General features: G+C 44.5%; 1 protein-coding gene across 2 annotated transcripts in view; it reads left to right on the top strand.

Annotated features, from left to right (window-relative positions):
- Window positions 1-16626, top strand: part of cercam (cerebral endothelial cell adhesion molecule) — a 116587-nt gene that overhangs the window by 55808 nt on the left and 44153 nt on the right. For both annotated transcript variants that reach the window (XM_060841525.1, XM_060841526.1), the window contains exons 7-9: window positions 9005-9081; window positions 11046-11152; window positions 16186-16318. In XM_060841525.1, coding sequence (XP_060697508.1) covers window positions 9005-9081; window positions 11046-11152; window positions 16186-16318 — 317 coding nt within the window. The remainder of the gene's footprint in view (window positions 1-9004; window positions 9082-11045; window positions 11153-16185; window positions 16319-16626) is intronic.

Below are 16626 nucleotides of genomic sequence, written 5' to 3'. Positions count from 1 at the left end.
ACAGGGAAGGCAGCTGAACTCAGGGCATGGCTAGGAACATGGGACTGGGATATCATAGCAATTATAGAAACATGGCTCAGGGATGGGCAGAATTGGCAGCTGAATGTTCCAGGATACAAATGCTACAGGAAGGATAGAAAGGGAGGCAAGAGAGGAGGGCGAGTGGCATTTTTGATAAGGGATAGAATTACAGCTGTGCTGAGGGAGGATATTCCTGGAAATACATCCAGGGAAGTTATCTGGGTGGAACTGAGAAACAAGAAAGGGATGATCACCTGATTGGGATTGTATTATAGATCTCCCAATAGTTAGAGGGAAATTGAGGAACAGATTTGTAAGGAGATCTCAGCTATCTGTAAGAATAATAGGGTAGTTATGGTAGGGGATTTTAACTTTCCAAACATAGACGGACTGCCATAGTGTTAAGAGTTCAGATGGATAAGAATTTGTTAAGTGTGTACTAGATAATTTTCTGATTCAGTATGTGGATGTACCTACTAGAGAAAGTGCAAAAGTTGACCTACTCTTGGGAAATAAGGCAGGGCAGGTGACTGAGGTGTCAGTGGGGGAACACTTTGGGGCCAGCAACCATAATTCTATTCATTTTAAAATAGTGATGGAACAGAACAGACTAGATCTAAAAGTTGAAGTTCTAAATTGGAGAAAGACTAATGTTGACGGTATTAGGTAAGAACTTTCAAAAGCTGATTGGGGAGGGGAGGAGGCAGATGTTCACAGCTAAAGGGACGGCTGGAAAATGGGAAGCCTTCAGAAATAAGATATATGAGAGTCCAGAGAAAGTATATTCCTGTCAGGGTGAAAGGGAAGGCTAGTAGGTATAGGGAATGCTGGATGACTAAAGAAATTGAGGGTTTAGTTAAGAAAAAGAAGGAAGCATATGTCAGGTACAAACAGGATAGATCGAGTGAATCCTTAGAAGAGTATAAAGGCAGTGGGAGTATACTTAAGAGGGAAATCAAGAGGGCAAAAAGGGAACATGAGATAGCTTTGGCAAATAGAGTTAAGGAGAATCCAAAGGGTTTTTATGAATATGTTAAGGACAAAAGGGTAACTAGGGAGAGAATAGGGCCCCTCAAAGATCAGCAAGGCGGCCTTTGTGTGGACCTGCAGAAGATGGGGGACATAGTAAACAAGTATTTAGTATCAATGTTTACTGTAGAGAAGAGTAAAAAGTGAGGTCTGCAGATGCTGGAGATCAGAGCTGAAAATGTGTTGCTGGTTAAAGCGCAGCAGGTCAGGCAGCATCCAAGGAACAGGAAATTCGACGTTTCGGGCAAAAGCCCTTCATCAGGAAGCCATTCCTGATGAAGGGCTTTTGCCCGAAACGTCGAATTTCCTGTTCTTTGGATGCTGCCTGACCTGCTGCGCTTTAACCAGCAACACATTTTCAGTACTGTAGAGAAGAACATGGAAGATATAGAATGTAGGGAAATAGATGGTGACATCTTGAAAAATGTCCACATTACAGAGGAGGAAGTGCTGGATGTCTTGAAATGCATAAAACTAGATAAATCCCCAGGACCTGATCAGGTGTACCTTAGAATTTTGTGGGAAGCTAGAGAAGTGATTGCTGGGCCTCTTGCTGAGATATTTGTATCATCGATAGTCACAGGTGATGTGTCAGAAGACTGGAGGTTGACAAACGTGGTGCCACTGTTTAAGAAGGGCGGTAAAGACAAGCCAGGGAACTATAGACTAGTGAGCCTGACGTCAGTGGTAGGCAAGTTGTTGGAGGGAATCTGAGGGAGAGAATATACATGTATTTGGAAAGGCAAGGACTGATTCGGGATAGTCAACATGGCTTTGTGTGTGGGAAATCATGTCTCACAAACTTGATTACATTTTTTGAAGGAGTAACAAAGAAGATTGATGAGGGCAGAGCAGTAGATGTGATCTATATGGACTTCAGTAAGGCGTTTGACAAGGTTCCCCATGGGAGACTGATTAGCAAGGTTAGATCTCATGGAATACAGGGAGAACTAGCCATTTGGATACAGAACTGGCTCAAAGGTAGAAGACAGAGGGTGGTGGTGGAGGGTTGTTTTTCAGACTGGAGGCCTGTGACCAGTGGAGTGCCACAAGGATCAGTGCTGGGTTCACTACTTTTCATCATTTATATAAATGTTTTGGATGTGAGCATAAGAAGTACAGTTAGTAAGTTTGCAGATGACACCAAAATTGGAGGTGTAGTGGACAGCGAAGAAGCTTAACTCAGATTACAACAGGATCTTGATTAGATGAGCCAATGGGCTGAGAAGTGACCATTTGATCAAGAAATTTAGATAAATGTGAGGTGTTGCATTTTGGAAAAGCAAATCTTAGCAGGACTTATACACGTAATGGTAAGGTCCTAGGGAGTGTTGCTGAATAAAGAGACCTTGGAGTGCAGATTTATAGCTCCTTGAAAGTGGAGTCACAGGGAGATAGGATAGTGAAGAAGGCATTTGGTATGCTTTCCTTTATTGGTCAGAGTGTTGAGTACAGGAGTTGGGAGGTCATGTTGCGGCTGTACAGGACATTGATTAGGCTACTGTTGGAATATTGCATGCGATTATGGATTCCTTCCTATCGGAAAGATGTTGTGAAACTTGAAAGGGTTCAGAAAAGATTTACAAGGATGTTGACAGGGTTGGAGGATTTGAGCTGTAGGGAGAGGCTGAACAGGCTGGGGCTGTTTACCCTGGAGTATCGGAGGCTGAGGGGTGACTTTATAGAGGTTTACAAAATAATGAGGGGCATGGATAGGGTAAATAGACAAAGCTATGCTAAATTGTCCAAAGTGTTCAAGGATGTATAGGTGAGGTGCATGAGTCAGGGGTAAATGTGGGGGAATGGGTCTGGGTGAGATAGTCTTTGGAGGGTCGGTGTGGACTTTTTGGGCCGAAGGGCCTGTTTCGACAATGTAAGGAATCTAATTCTTAATGCATTGGAATGATGCTGCTGTTACTTTTGAGCAGGTGAATGAGATAAGAGGATGAGAGGGTCACATGCTTAGCTGGCTCTGTCCCCAGCTTCACTCATTCAAAACCCGAATGAGTTTCTGTCACCCACAGGCTGCTGGAAGGAGACCTGGTGTGTCTGGAGGAGGAAAGGGAGTGTGCGCTGGGAGGTGGAGCATCCAGCATATATTCACCTAATGTTCAGTACGCCTGTTGGAGAATGAGATGTTACATCGACCCAATTCAGTCATAACCTTCCCCTCACTGCGGCGTGGTTTCTAAGCACCTTCTCAAAACAGCAAGGTGCGAGGTAGCAGAGGAGTGACAGACCTGAGCTTGAGTCAGCACCTTCAGAGGAAGAAGCGAGATATTTAGGTGGAAGAGGAACAAAGCTGAATGGATAGTCTCCCTCTGCACTGCACTGTAACCTGTCAGTAATACGCTGTTTTGTTGGGTTTGTGTTTCTTGGGCAAAGACATATCTCTCTCTCTCTCTCTCTCTCTGTAAGAAAACCAACTCCAAACTAAAGAAAAGTGAGGTAGTGTGTATCTGAAATAAATGCAGAGCGTGCTGGAGGAACTCAGGTCTGGCAGCATCTGTGGACAGGGAAAGAATGTTCACCTTTCGAATCCAGAATGACTCTCTTCAGACCAGGCAAAAACGATTCTTGCAGTAACCACTTCTGACAAGATACTTTTGTGATTTTAGCATTTCATGTGGATTGGTAAGCTTCCTGATTACACTTCAGTGGTTACACAAGAGATTGGGTGGATCTCTTGATGGTTTCCTCCTTTGATATCTTGTGCAATAATCTCAGAATTAAGGAGTGCTAATTTAAGGCTGAGATAAGGAGGAATTTCATCTCAGAGAGTTGTGAGCCTTTGGAACTCTTTGCTGCAGAGAGCTGTGGGGGTAGAGTCCTTGTGTATGTTTAAGGCTGAGATGTACAGATTCTTGATCAGTCGGGGAATCAATGGTTACGGGGAAAGTGGCTGGGAGGAAAGTCGGATCCACCATGATCCTATTAAATAGTGGTGTAGGGTTGAGGGGCCGAACGATCTCCTTCTGTTCCTATTTCTTATGGTCTTATGGTCTCAGTGACTTTGACTTAGTGAGGCGGCTGTGAATCTAACCAGTTCATACCACTACCTGTGCTCACCTCTCACTATCTCACCACACTCTCCACTCCTCTTTATCTGTAGATTCCCATACCCCCACATCCAGTCCTGAAGAAAGGTTATATCCAAAAACATTGACTTCTCCACCTCCTGATGCTGCCTGGCTTGCTGTGTTCTTCCAGCCTCCTGTTTTGTCTACTTTGGATTCCAGTATCTGCAGTTTGTATGTCTCTAAGTACGTGAATGTGGCTGTCAGCAAGTAACTGTTATAGGACAGGTAATAAGGAGAGATTAGATTACCTACAGTGTGGAAACAGGCCCTTCGGCCCAACAAGTCCAGACCAACCCTCTGAAGAGTAACCCAGACCCATTATCCTCTGACTAATGCATCCAGTACTTTGGGCAATTTAGCGTGGCCAATTCACCTAACCTGCACATCTTGGACTGTGGGAGGAAACTGGAGCACCCAGAGGGAACCAATGCAGACTTGGGGAGAATGTGCAAACTCCACACAGACAGTTGCCCAAGGCTGGAATTGAACCTGGGTCCCTGGCGCTGTGAGGCAGCAGTGCTAACCACTGAGCCACCGTGCCACCCTAAAGAGGATTGGAGTCTGGGAGAATATGGTGAAGACAATGCTGAAGCTCACTGTCCCGAAATATGCCGAGGGAAAAGAAACACACACACACACACACACACACACACACACACACACATACACACACACACACACACACACGGAAAAGTTCATGATCATCCCAGCCTCTAAATACAGCGATGTGTTCCTGACAGCCCACCTCCTCTCAAAGAGAACTTGTATCTCATCATTTGTCCTTTTTCGTTTCTCTATTGAGCAACTCACCAATTTCTTCAGCAAAGCTGAACCAGATCTGTGCCAACCTCACCTCCTGGTATGCCACCTTAAAGGCACATCATTCAGGGTTGCTGGCTTTTCTCTCCAGCTGGTTCTGTGGGAGTTGACCCAGGGGCCTCTGTGTTGATACAAGTGACTATATCCATATATATACAGGCACCTAGAGGAAATCCTGAATTAGGACTGTCAAATTAAAATCTCGACTTGTCTGAGTTAAATGTCCGTCTTGAGGGGCCGAAGCTAGGATGATTAATATTGGCCACAAATGTTGTCAATAAGCTAAATGCTTTCTGATGAAAGGTGCAGCAAACCAGTCAACAATGTACAACATATTATAGATTGTACACTTAAAAATATATCAGGTTGTGTGAAGACTTCTTATAAAAACCAGGCAAAGAGTAATCTGAAAATTGCAGTGTCACTGGTCAATTATTTTTTCAACACATTTGTTGATTAACAAATTAATGGTTGTGTTATAATTGTGGAGGGTGGTGCATGTATGGAATGAGTTGCCAGAGGAAGTGGTGGAGACTGGTACAATTGCAACATTTAAAAGACATGGGATGGGTGTATGAATAGGAAGGATTTCGAGGGATGTGGGCCAAATGCTGTCAAATGGGGCTAGGTCAGGTCGGCGTGGATGAATTGGACCGAAGGGTCTGTTTCCGTGCTGTATAATTCTGTGAAAGAGACCTTGTCAGTAAGCTTAGAGAAAGCACAAAGTGAGAAGTTGATTGAATGTTCTTGGGATGTAGGCATTGTTGGCTGGGTCAGTATTTATTGGCCAGCCCCAGTGTCCACCGAGAAGGTGGTGTTGGATCTTCTTGAGTTGCTATTGTCTATATGGATTCGTGGTCTGACATGACTGTATGGCTGTTTGGGCCATTTCAAAGGGCAGCTAAAAGTCAGTCATGAGGCTGTGCATTGTCTAGACCAGAAGACTTCTCCCTCCCTGCAGGTGGTCAGCAAAGCAGATGTGATGCCACAACAGTCCAGTTGTTTCATGATTTGTATTCATGAGACTAACATTTTAGATTTAGTAATTATTCAAATGTTGGCTTTCCAGCTGATAAGATGGGATTTCAACTCATACCTGCAGACCATTAGTCTGACCGTCTGGATGGATGGCTGAGTCACAGAACCATTACACTATAATCTTCACTGATATGAGCCACAGTAGCAATTTGTTGGGACCACAACTCAAAGTTTGTGCGAAGATTTGTAGCTCGGGTGCTTGTTGTAGTGGTTCTGTTCGCCGAGCTGGAAGTTTTTGTTGCAAACGTTTCGTCCCCTGGCTAGGAGACATCATCAGTGCTGTGGAACCTCCTGCGAAGCGCTTCTTTGATGTTTCTTCCGGCATTTATAGTGGTCTGTCCTTGCCGCTTCTGTTTACAATTTACATAGAATCGGAGACCAAGTGTATTGTGTCAAAGTTTGCAGATGACACTAGGATGACTGGTAGAGCAAAGTGTGCAGAGGACACTGAAAGTCTGTAGAGGGAGGTTGATGGATTAAGTGAATGAGCAAGGGTTTGGCAGATGGAGTACAATGTTGGTAAATGTGAGGCAGGAATAACAGCAAAATGGAATATTATATGAATGGTGAAAGATTACAGGAAACTGATGTGCACAGGGAACTGGATGAACTTCTGCATGAATCAGAAAAAGTTGGTTGCACGTGCAATAGCTAACTAAGAAGGCAAATGGAATATTGTCCTCCATTGCTAGAGGGACGGAGTTTAAAAACAAGGAGGTTATGTTGCAGTTGGAGAGGTCACACCTGAAGTACTGTGTGCAGTTTTAGTCACCTTACTTGAGAAAGGGTGCACTGGCACTGCAGGGGGTGCAGAGGAGATTCACTAGCTTGATTCCAGAGTTGAGGGGAGACTGAGTAGACTGGGATTATGTTCATTGGAATTTCGAAGAATGTGGATTGGGGTTGTGAATCTTATAGAAACATGTAAAATTATGAAGGGCATAGATAAGATAAAAACAAAGGAGTTCTTTCTACTGACAGATGAAACTAGAACTCAAGGGCATAGCCTCCAAATAACGGGGAGCAGATTTAGGACTGATTTGAGGAGGAACTTCTTCACCCAAAGGTTGTGATTCCGTGCAATTCCCTGCCCAGTGAAGCAGTTGAGGCTCCCTCATTGAATGTTTTTAAGGCAAAGACCGATTTTAGAACAATAAAGGAATTAAGGGTTATGGTGAGTGGGTGAGTAAGTGGAGCTGAGTCCACGGATGGATTTTATTGAATGGTGGAGCAGGCTCGATGGAGCGGATGGCCTTCCGTTCCCGTTCCTTATGTTCTTAAGTTGTGTTCGTAAGCCACCTCAATCAGAGCAAAATGTCTCAATGCTCTTCGTATGAATGTCAGATGAGGTGAGGGCTCTTCTTGCCTTACAGTCAGGCTTTGTGGGATCAGTTAGGCCCATTGAACTGCATAGCAACTGAGAAACTAGATCCTGGCATAAATCTCGTCCAGTGTCAATAGCTGAGCCCTTCACAAGCTACGTGCTTTTGGGAAGGAATCACAAACTCTTCAATGGAGATCTGTGGAAGACAATCTACCAGAGCAAGTTTAGATGTTGATCAGTTTCTTTGGGGTGCTGAGTGGCACATGGATGACTAATCTAGAAACAATATGCACCCACTTCACATGTACAGAAAATAACAGAGAGCTAGAACAATCTGCAGACAGGTAAAAAGCCAAGTACTGCAGATGCTGGAGACCTGAAATAAAACAGAGAGAATACTGGAGAAACTCGGCAGTTCTGGCAGAGTAGAGTAGAGAAACAGAGTTAACATTTAAAGTCTAACATCTCTCTCCTTTGGACCAGCAGATGGGAATTTGACTTTAATAATTCCATCAAATTACTAAATAATGTACTAATTATCTCCTTATATAGAATATAAGAGAATAATTCCATTAAATTACTAAATAATGTACAATTTATCTCCTTATACACAATGTAAGAGAACAATTTCCGATGTTCACAATATATTGTTGAATTTTAAGTAATATGATCTTATTCAAAGAGTATTGTAAAAAACACTCAATAGATATTAGTAAATATAAGCATTGTGTGCATTTTTAAATGAGAATTATAATGCATCAATTTATACACTTGACCATGTTCTATAGCAATTAATGCAGATTATGTAATGCAACTAGTAGAGATTGGATATACAGTATCCATCTGATAGATTATATAATGGTATATTTTGTACTTATGGAAAGTTGAAGTAAATCTTCAGCAAAGAGTACATAACTATTCACACGGGGCCCTGTTCTTTGTAGGTAAGAGGTGTTTTTCCTACTTTGCACCTTTGCAAATGCAGCCAATCCCAGCTGCATTATCTTTGACAATGCCCTGACCAATCAGAGAGTCTACCTGCGTGATCTGAGTTTTTACATGGAGGTGGACTGGGATGAACAAAGTCAGAAGTCTCATGATGCCAGGTTATAGTCAAACAGGTTTATCTGAAATCACCAGCTTATGGAGCGCTGCCCCTTTGTCAGCACTTCACCTGATGAAGGGGCAGTGCTCCAAAAGCTTGTGATTTCAAACAAACCTGTTGGACTGTAACCTGGTGTCTTATCTGAATCAATCAGCTAAGATTGATGGTTAACAGCCCCTGCTGTATTTCCAATGTCAACCAGAGTCCAATCAATCAGTCTCCTTTTCATGCTATATAAATTGTTGTTCCCTTTCTAAGTTTAGTTTGATGCAGCCCAATCCCGATGAAAATAGGACAAAAAAGTTTGACTTTGTACCTCTTTTTAACATTAATTCCTGTACTTTAAACTTCCCATTGACTCACACGGATCCCTGTTTCCTGTCCATTGGGAACTGTTAAAATTAATCCCAGTGCACCCAAGTATTCTTCACTTACCTCTGATCATTGAGAAAATAATGTTTAAAAAATCAATATTCCAAACATATGACCGGGTTTATCTGAACCCAGTTTATTCACCCACTTTGCAAAGGCATTTTAACTTGGTAACATTGCTGTGATATCAGCCAGGTCTTTTCTTTCCTCTTGCAGTTGATGGACCTCCAATGTACCCATCGCGATTCACCTTTCTCCCACCCAAGTATCCGGATAAAATGATATTTGATGAAGTAAGTACCATTCAGATATGACGGGGCCTCTCCATGTTTGGAATTAGATGCAGCACACTTAAACAAACAGAAAGTACTGGGGAAACTCAGCAGGTCTGGTAGGATCTGAGGAGGGAAATGGAGTTAACATTTCAAGTCTAATGTGACTCTTCGTCGGTTGTTCTGAAGCATTTTTGGCTTAGATGTTTAGCATCCACAGTATTTTGCTTTTATTTTACTTACCTGCTTATCCTGCCTACTGTTCCTCCCCCTGGTGTTTCCCTCTTGGGTTGGTGGGATTGGAATGGTTTGGCCTCATTCCCAGGGCTCTCTGGCATTGAGAGACAGTGGTGAAGAAAGAGATTCTTCATGAATACAGCAACAGCAGGATTCGGGCTTGAGAGCAGGGAAGAAGGGAGGAAGTTGTTTTGGTTGACAGTACTACTACAACAGACACCTGCACAGGCATCAGCTCCTTTTCCAACTCTCGACTCCCTTGTGCTTACACTGAGTTCATCTTCCTCACTTCTTCCCTGCTCCCAAGCTCTAATCCTGCTGTTGCTGTATTCATGAAGAATCTCTTTCTTAACCACTCTCTCTCAATGCCACCTCCCCACCAGCCCACTCTCAAAAAGTCTTCTTGGAAACCCCCTTTGGGTGTGCTTTTTGCCATTTCCTTGATTATTCATTCCATGTGGCTCAGTGGTTAGCACTGCTGCCTCTCAGCACCGGGGACCTGGGTTCGATTCCAGCCTCGGGCGACTGTCTGTGTGGTTAAAAACAAGGACTGCAGATGCTGGAAACCAGATTCTGGATTAGAGTGGCGCTGGAAAAGCACAGCAGTTCAGGCAGCATCCCGAGGAGCAGGAAAATCGACGTTTCAGGCAAAAGCCCTTCATCAGGAATGTGTGGAGTTTGCACATTCTCCCTGTGTCTGCGTGGGTTTCCTCCGGGTGCCCCGGTTTCCTCCCACAATCCAAAGATGTGCAGGTTAGGTGAATTGGCCATGCTAAATTGCCGGTAGTGTTAGGCTCATTAGTCAGCGGTATATATAGGGTAGGGGAATGAGTCTAGGTGGGTTACTCTTCAGAGGGTCAGTGTGGACTTGTTGGGCCGAAGGGCCTGTTTCCATACTGTAGGAAATCTAATCATGTCAGTCTCCCTGTTGGTGAAGCATTTTTGGGGCATGTAGACAACATGTGAGTGCAACCATGGATGTTTCCCATGCACTGGCAATGTTGACTGGTTGACCAACATTGACTGATTATGTTACATGTTCCATTTCCTTGCTGTAGCGTCTGTGTTCCCATGAACATCGAACCAGTTAGCTGCAATGATTAGGACGTCGTGCTTTTTGGTGCCAATAGTGTATGTTCAGTTCTTGCACTGGCCATGTTAGTTCTTGGATGAAGCCTCTCCTTCTTGCCCACTCTGTGATTACATGGCATTGTGGACAACCTTCAGACATGGAGGGTGCTGCTATGAGGGTGTTCTTTTCAAGTTCAGGTTAACCTTTAGAATGGTGGAGCAGGTTCAAGGGGCAGAATGGCCTCCTCCTGGTCTTATTTCTTATGGTCTTAAGGTCTTACTGCCCATAAATCATTTCTCCCTGGACCAATGGATTCATTATCTGCTGAAATAATCATTAACATTATACTAATACCTCAGAGAAATACAATTATTGGACAGTAACCAGAAAATATAATCCAGACAATCTCTGGCTCTGTTTCTCCTCTTTCTTTCTCTTGGCCTTTTGGTTTCACCCTTCTTGCCATCTATTTCTGATTAAAGTTTGAAATTGTTCCTTGTTGCAGCTGCCTCCTGCTGCTCCATTTGGAGGTAAGACATTTAGAAAATCTGAATTTTCTTTTGTGGAAACCTATCTGTAAAAGGTGGGCCACGTGGGGCTGTAGCTTTGTAAGGTTTTAGCCCGTGCAAGGCATGAAGAAAGCTCACATTTTTTTTTTGTTTCCTATTATTTGCAGGTTTTCCTCATAAACCTCAAACGACGGCCAGAAAAACGGAAGAGAATGCTTCAGGCATTGTATGAGCAGGAGATTGACTGCAAAGTAGTGGATGCTGTGGATGGGAGGTCAGTTGGCTCTATTGGGGACATGAGTATTGATTATCAACTCATCAAATCAATAGACAGTGTACAAGTGGGTTACATGGAGGAGGTGATGGAATGTCAGTGGCTAGTAATCTAGAGCTGAAAATGTGTTGCTGGAAAAGCGCAGCAGGTCAGGCAGCATCCAAAGAGCAGGAGAATCGATATTTCGGGCTTGAGCCCTTCTTCAGGAAGAAGCCCTTCCAGAAGAAGGGCTCATGCCCGAAACGTGGATTCTCCTGCTCTTTGGATGCTGCCTGACCTGCTGCGCTTTTCCAGCAACACATTTTCAGCTCTGCTCTCCAGCATCTGCAGTCCTCACTTTCTCCAAGTAATCTAGAGCCCAGCTTCATTGTCTGTGGGCATAGACTCAAATCCCAATATTGGTATTTGGTGACATTTTGAATTCAGTAAGATCTGGAGTTTAAAGCCAGTCTAATGGTGACCATATATTGATCGTCATACAAAACCATCTGGTCCATGAGTGTCCTTGAGGGAAGGAAATCAGCCATCCTCACCTGGTCTGGCCTACACATGACTCCAGACCCACAACAATGTGGCTGACTCCTCACTACCCTCTGAAATGGGCTAGAGAGCCAGTCAGTTCAAAGGCAACTCAAGACGGGCAAGACACTCCGGCCTTGCCAATGTTACCCACTGAGAATAGAGAGAAGGGTCATATTCCAAGGCCGCAATCTGCCTGCTGTGGGGATTCGGAGGAAGATTTAAATCATGGAGTGTTACTCACTGACTAGCAGAGAGTTTTCAGTGCCCCGTCTAAAGTTTCCTCCAAACTTACAACAATCAGAAAATAAAGATCTTCTACTGAAATAACTGCACAGAGGCTGGAATCCCGTCACCAAGTCACCCTTTACTTACATGTGCACAGAGCCAGTCCCTAGAGTGAGGGGATTCTCTGAATCTCCTGTCAGCCAGGCCTCCTTGATTGTGCAATCAAGGACCTCTTAATCAATGACATCCACTTGGCCCTCATTCATATCACTATAGCTACTCATTTATCTTACTGGAGATCTTCCTGTGAGCTGCGTTTTCCCACATTTCAACAGTGTAAATGCACAAATGTAACTCACTGTCTACAGGATATAATGCGCCTAATTTTAAATCCCTCACCCGCATAGAGTTCAACCTGAGCCCGAGGTATGGATGCGAGTTCCTTCATGTCTGATTGATTTATGCAAGCCCTGATGGAGCAAGGTTTGATTTTTGGATCTCTGTTGAGTCATTATTTAGGTCCAGTAGCCTGGAGACTCACCTCCTTGAAGCTAGACCCTTGGTGAAGTGCTGTGATCCCTGTTAGTGTGTAGATTCAGACCCGGGGTCTCCCTCAGCTGGGATGGGAATTGATTCCCGTGATGCAGGTCCTAGTCTGATGCACACTCTAGCCATTGGACCCCCTCCCCGCCCTCTAAGAGAGTAAAAACTTCAAGGATAGTTTCTGCTTTGGCTACACAGTTGGGTATAGGCTTAGGGCAAGGGCACTTTGGATTTTCGAAACCTCTTCCAGGCATAGATGAAGGGCACAAGAAAATAAGCAGACTATCGAGAAGAAATGCCTCTTCTGGTTAGAAGTTGAAGTAAAACTAACTCTTTTCCCTACAGAGTTAAACATAGACTATAGAAGCAGGATCAGGCCATTGGGCTGTTTGAACTGCTCCACCATTCAATATGATTGTGTGCTGATCTACCAACTCAGTCCCCTGTGCCTGCTTCCTCCTCATACCCTTTCATCCCTTTAGCCTTAAGAATTCCATCTTAACGTCTTCTTGAAAACAAGCAATGTTTTGGCCTCAGTTGCTTTCCTTGGCAGGGGATTCCACCAGCTCCCAACTCTCTGGGTGAAGACATTTCTAAGAGGAATCCTATTGTACTGGAAGCTGTTTCTCTCCTCACAGATGTTGCCAGACCTGCTGAGTTTCTCCATCATTCTATGGTTTTATTTCACCCCTTGAATCTCTGCTGAATCTCTCGCTTGATGTCCTCTACACCCTGCCCAGCACTAACCCTTTTAATCTACTTGATCTTTAATCAAGTGCCCTGATAAAATATAAAACCAAGGGTTTGGCGTGGGCTGAATGTATCTGTGATCCCACTGTGCCCATGCTGAGGATGGTAATGAATGAAATCTGCAGCTAATTGGGAAAATGTGACTGCAACTTTTAACAAGTTGCCAAATGAAAAATGAGCCAGTTGGGGATTTAAAAGAAGCCTGCTGAATTTTCTGTGCCTCAACAAGTAATATGTTTGTTTCATTTATTTGATATTAATAAAGACAGATAATGGATAATGAATGTGTTGTGCAGAGAGTAAATTTCAGTTAACATAATGAAGCAATGAAGTTTGATTTGATTTGTTTTGTTCTGCCAATTCTCCCACCGCCTTAGCAGGAGACACAGACTGAATGCAGGGGTAATGTTGATAAAAATGCCAGGCACAGAAGTGATTGCTTCTTGGCCAGCTTTTCCACTGTGGGGAGCATCACAACCTTGCCAGATTCTGTCCTCACTGGATGCAGGAACACACATGCAATTCTCAATCACTGCTGGATAATTGGAAACATAACTCTTCACTGATTATTACCAAATTTCTAGCCCAGGGACCATTGAGCTCAGCTGTAATGCTGAAGGTTTTGTTTTACGCGTCCACGGGATGGGTCACTGGTCGGGCCAACATTGATTCAAGATGAGAGTGGTGCTGGAAAAGCACAGCAGGTCAGGCAGCATCTGAGGAGCAGGAAAATCAACGTTCCAGGCAAAAGTCCTTCATCAGAAATAGGACCAACATTGATTGCCCATCCCCAATTGTAAGTTTAAAGAAAGAGTAAGTTCCAGGGTCACTTACAAGGAGAGACTCCTGTCTTTCTGAGCTCTGCTGTTCATTGAGCTTCATCAGTGAGTAAAAAGCACAGACTGTCTTTTCCAATTAACATGGTCCGAGGCCCCTTTGACCATCGAGGGTACACTTCTCATCTAAAACGTTTCTCTCTGTTATTCCACTTTGGCTTTTAGTTTCGGTCGTCATTGAATAGATGAAAGGCTGTCATGGAGCAATGTTTGGTCCCTCAGCAAATTGAGGGATACAGAGAGAGCCAGGAAGGTGCAGTTGAGGTGGAAGTTCAGCCAGGATTGCTCTGAATGGTGGAGCAGGCTCAAAGGGGCCAAATGGTGTATTCGATTTCTTATGTTTGTATGCTCCCCTCTCCAAACAGTTTACAGCTCAGCAAAGTGACAAATCTCCTGTTGCAAGCTGAGACAGTAACTGTAGACTGCCTGCAGTTGGTTTATTACACAGATCTCAGAAACACACTATATCTTTAAGATAGATGGGTACAATTATGACAATGAAATGCTGTCATCTAAGAAGTTTCCATCTTACTCTTAGTACATTGAGTCAGTGCTTAGTCTGTTAATGAGCAGACAGCTAGTCAGTCATCCATATATTGTGGCAGTCATTGAAGTGAATGCAGTACCCACACTATACTATATATGTAAGTGTGAGATGAATGAATAAACAAAGTAGCTTTATTGTCTCTCAGTGAGTACAGTGAAAAGTTTATATGTCACCACTTACAGTGCCCTCTTAGGTACAAAGGTACATAGGTACAGCTGCTTTAGTTACAAGATCTTAGAAAATGGAGAAATAAAAGTCCAGAACAGTGGTCTTCCAACTCAGACCATGTTGGCACCTAGCCTCCATCCTACACCAGGCCCAGCCTCTAATCTGCACTCAGCCTGCCTCCAGTCCACACCGGGCCCTCGCTCTAGTCTGCATCAGGTCCTGCCTCCAGTCGACACTGGGCCTGCCTCCAGTCCACATCAGGCCCCGCCTCGAGTCCACATTGTACCCGCCTCCAGTCCACACTGGGCCCGCCTCCAGTCCACATCAGGCCCTGCCTCCAGTCCACACCGGGTCCGGCCTCTAGTCCACACTGGGCCCAGCCTCCAGTCCACACCGGGTCCGGCCTCTAGTCCACACTGGGCCCAGCCTCCAGTCTGCATCAGGCCCGGCCTACAGTCCACAGTGGGCCCAGCCTCCAGTCCACACCATGCTCCGGCCTCCAGTCCGCACTGGGCCCAGCCTCTCGTCTGCACCGGACCCGGCCTCTCGTCTGCACCGGACCCGGCCTCTAGTCCACACTGTGCCCCAATTCCAATCTGCACCGGGCCCTGACTCCAGTCCACACCGGGCCCAGCCTCTAGTCCATACTGTGTCTCGGCCTCCAGTCCACAACGGGCCCCGGCTCCAGTCCATACTCGGCCCCGATTCTAGTGCACACCATGCCCCGACTCCAGTACACACCGTGCCCCAGCTCCCGTTCTCATCTGACCCTGGCTCCAGTTCACACTCAGCTTGGCTCCTGTACACACCAGGCCCCGGCTATGGTGGCGCAAGTTGTATAAAGCTAGCTGCAGTGCCTCTTTCTCTGTACCAGGACAGGTGGATGAACATAGCGCAGACCAGGGAATAAGCATGGCAGTCCAACCGGGAAAATAAAGGCTTGCATTTACATAGCCTCCTGTGTGATCTCAGGGAGCTCCCAAGTATCTTCAATTTTGTTTTTGAGTTATTGCTGGTAATGTTTCACGGGGGCACTTAATGTTGCACACAGCAAGAAGCCCATAAATGTTAGTGAGATGAATGATTGATTAATCTGGTGTGGGGTTGACGGTTGTGTTTTGGCCAGAGCGTTGTGAGAACTTTCTTTATAGGGTAACGGGGATCTTTAATCAGACAGATAGAGTCAGCTTAGCATTGCAGCCCATCAGCTTAGCATTACATCCAAAAGGGAGCAGTTTCAGCAATAAATTACCAACGTAGTGTTGGCTTAGAAAGTGTAGTCAGAGCTACTGGCTGGATAGGGTTTAAATCCCTTAACTTCTGTCTGGCTAAAAGTTGATAGAGTCACCTCTAAACCATTACTCTCTGTGGGGTTGTGCATACTTCATTTATTAGAGGGCAGATAAACTATTTTGCTGACGTTCTTGATTTGCTCTCCTCAGTGCTCTGAACAGCAGCACCATTAAATCAATGGGAATTAACATGTTACCAGGATATTATGACCCATTCTCTGGCAGGACTTTAACCAAGGGGGAAGTTGGATGTTTTCTTAGCCACTATTCCATCTGGAAAGAGGTAAGTGCCTTTGCTGTCATTCTCTTTATTTTTTTCTTTAAATTGTTGTGTTTTTGTTCTGAGTTTACAGTCTGGAGTCTTATGACCTAAAGTTAGAGACATGAAAGAGTTAACTTCATTAAATCGGGCAATGTATTATCTCTGGAATGTTCTATTGGTCATGGTTATTTACATCTCAAAGTTATAATGCCATGTATATTTATTGGCGGCTTTGACAGACATTATAATGTGTGGAGATTTGACCATGTATGGGTGTCTTCTGGCCTGGAAGTGCTGAGTCATGTGTTAGGCAGTTGTCTTGGTGCTGG

This window comes from Hemiscyllium ocellatum, chromosome 21, assembly GCF_020745735.1.
Source record: "Hemiscyllium ocellatum isolate sHemOce1 chromosome 21, sHemOce1.pat.X.cur, whole genome shotgun sequence".
Classification (NCBI taxonomy): domain Eukaryota; kingdom Metazoa; phylum Chordata; class Chondrichthyes; order Orectolobiformes; family Hemiscylliidae; genus Hemiscyllium; species Hemiscyllium ocellatum.
This window is presented reverse-complemented; position numbering and strand designations above follow the sequence as displayed.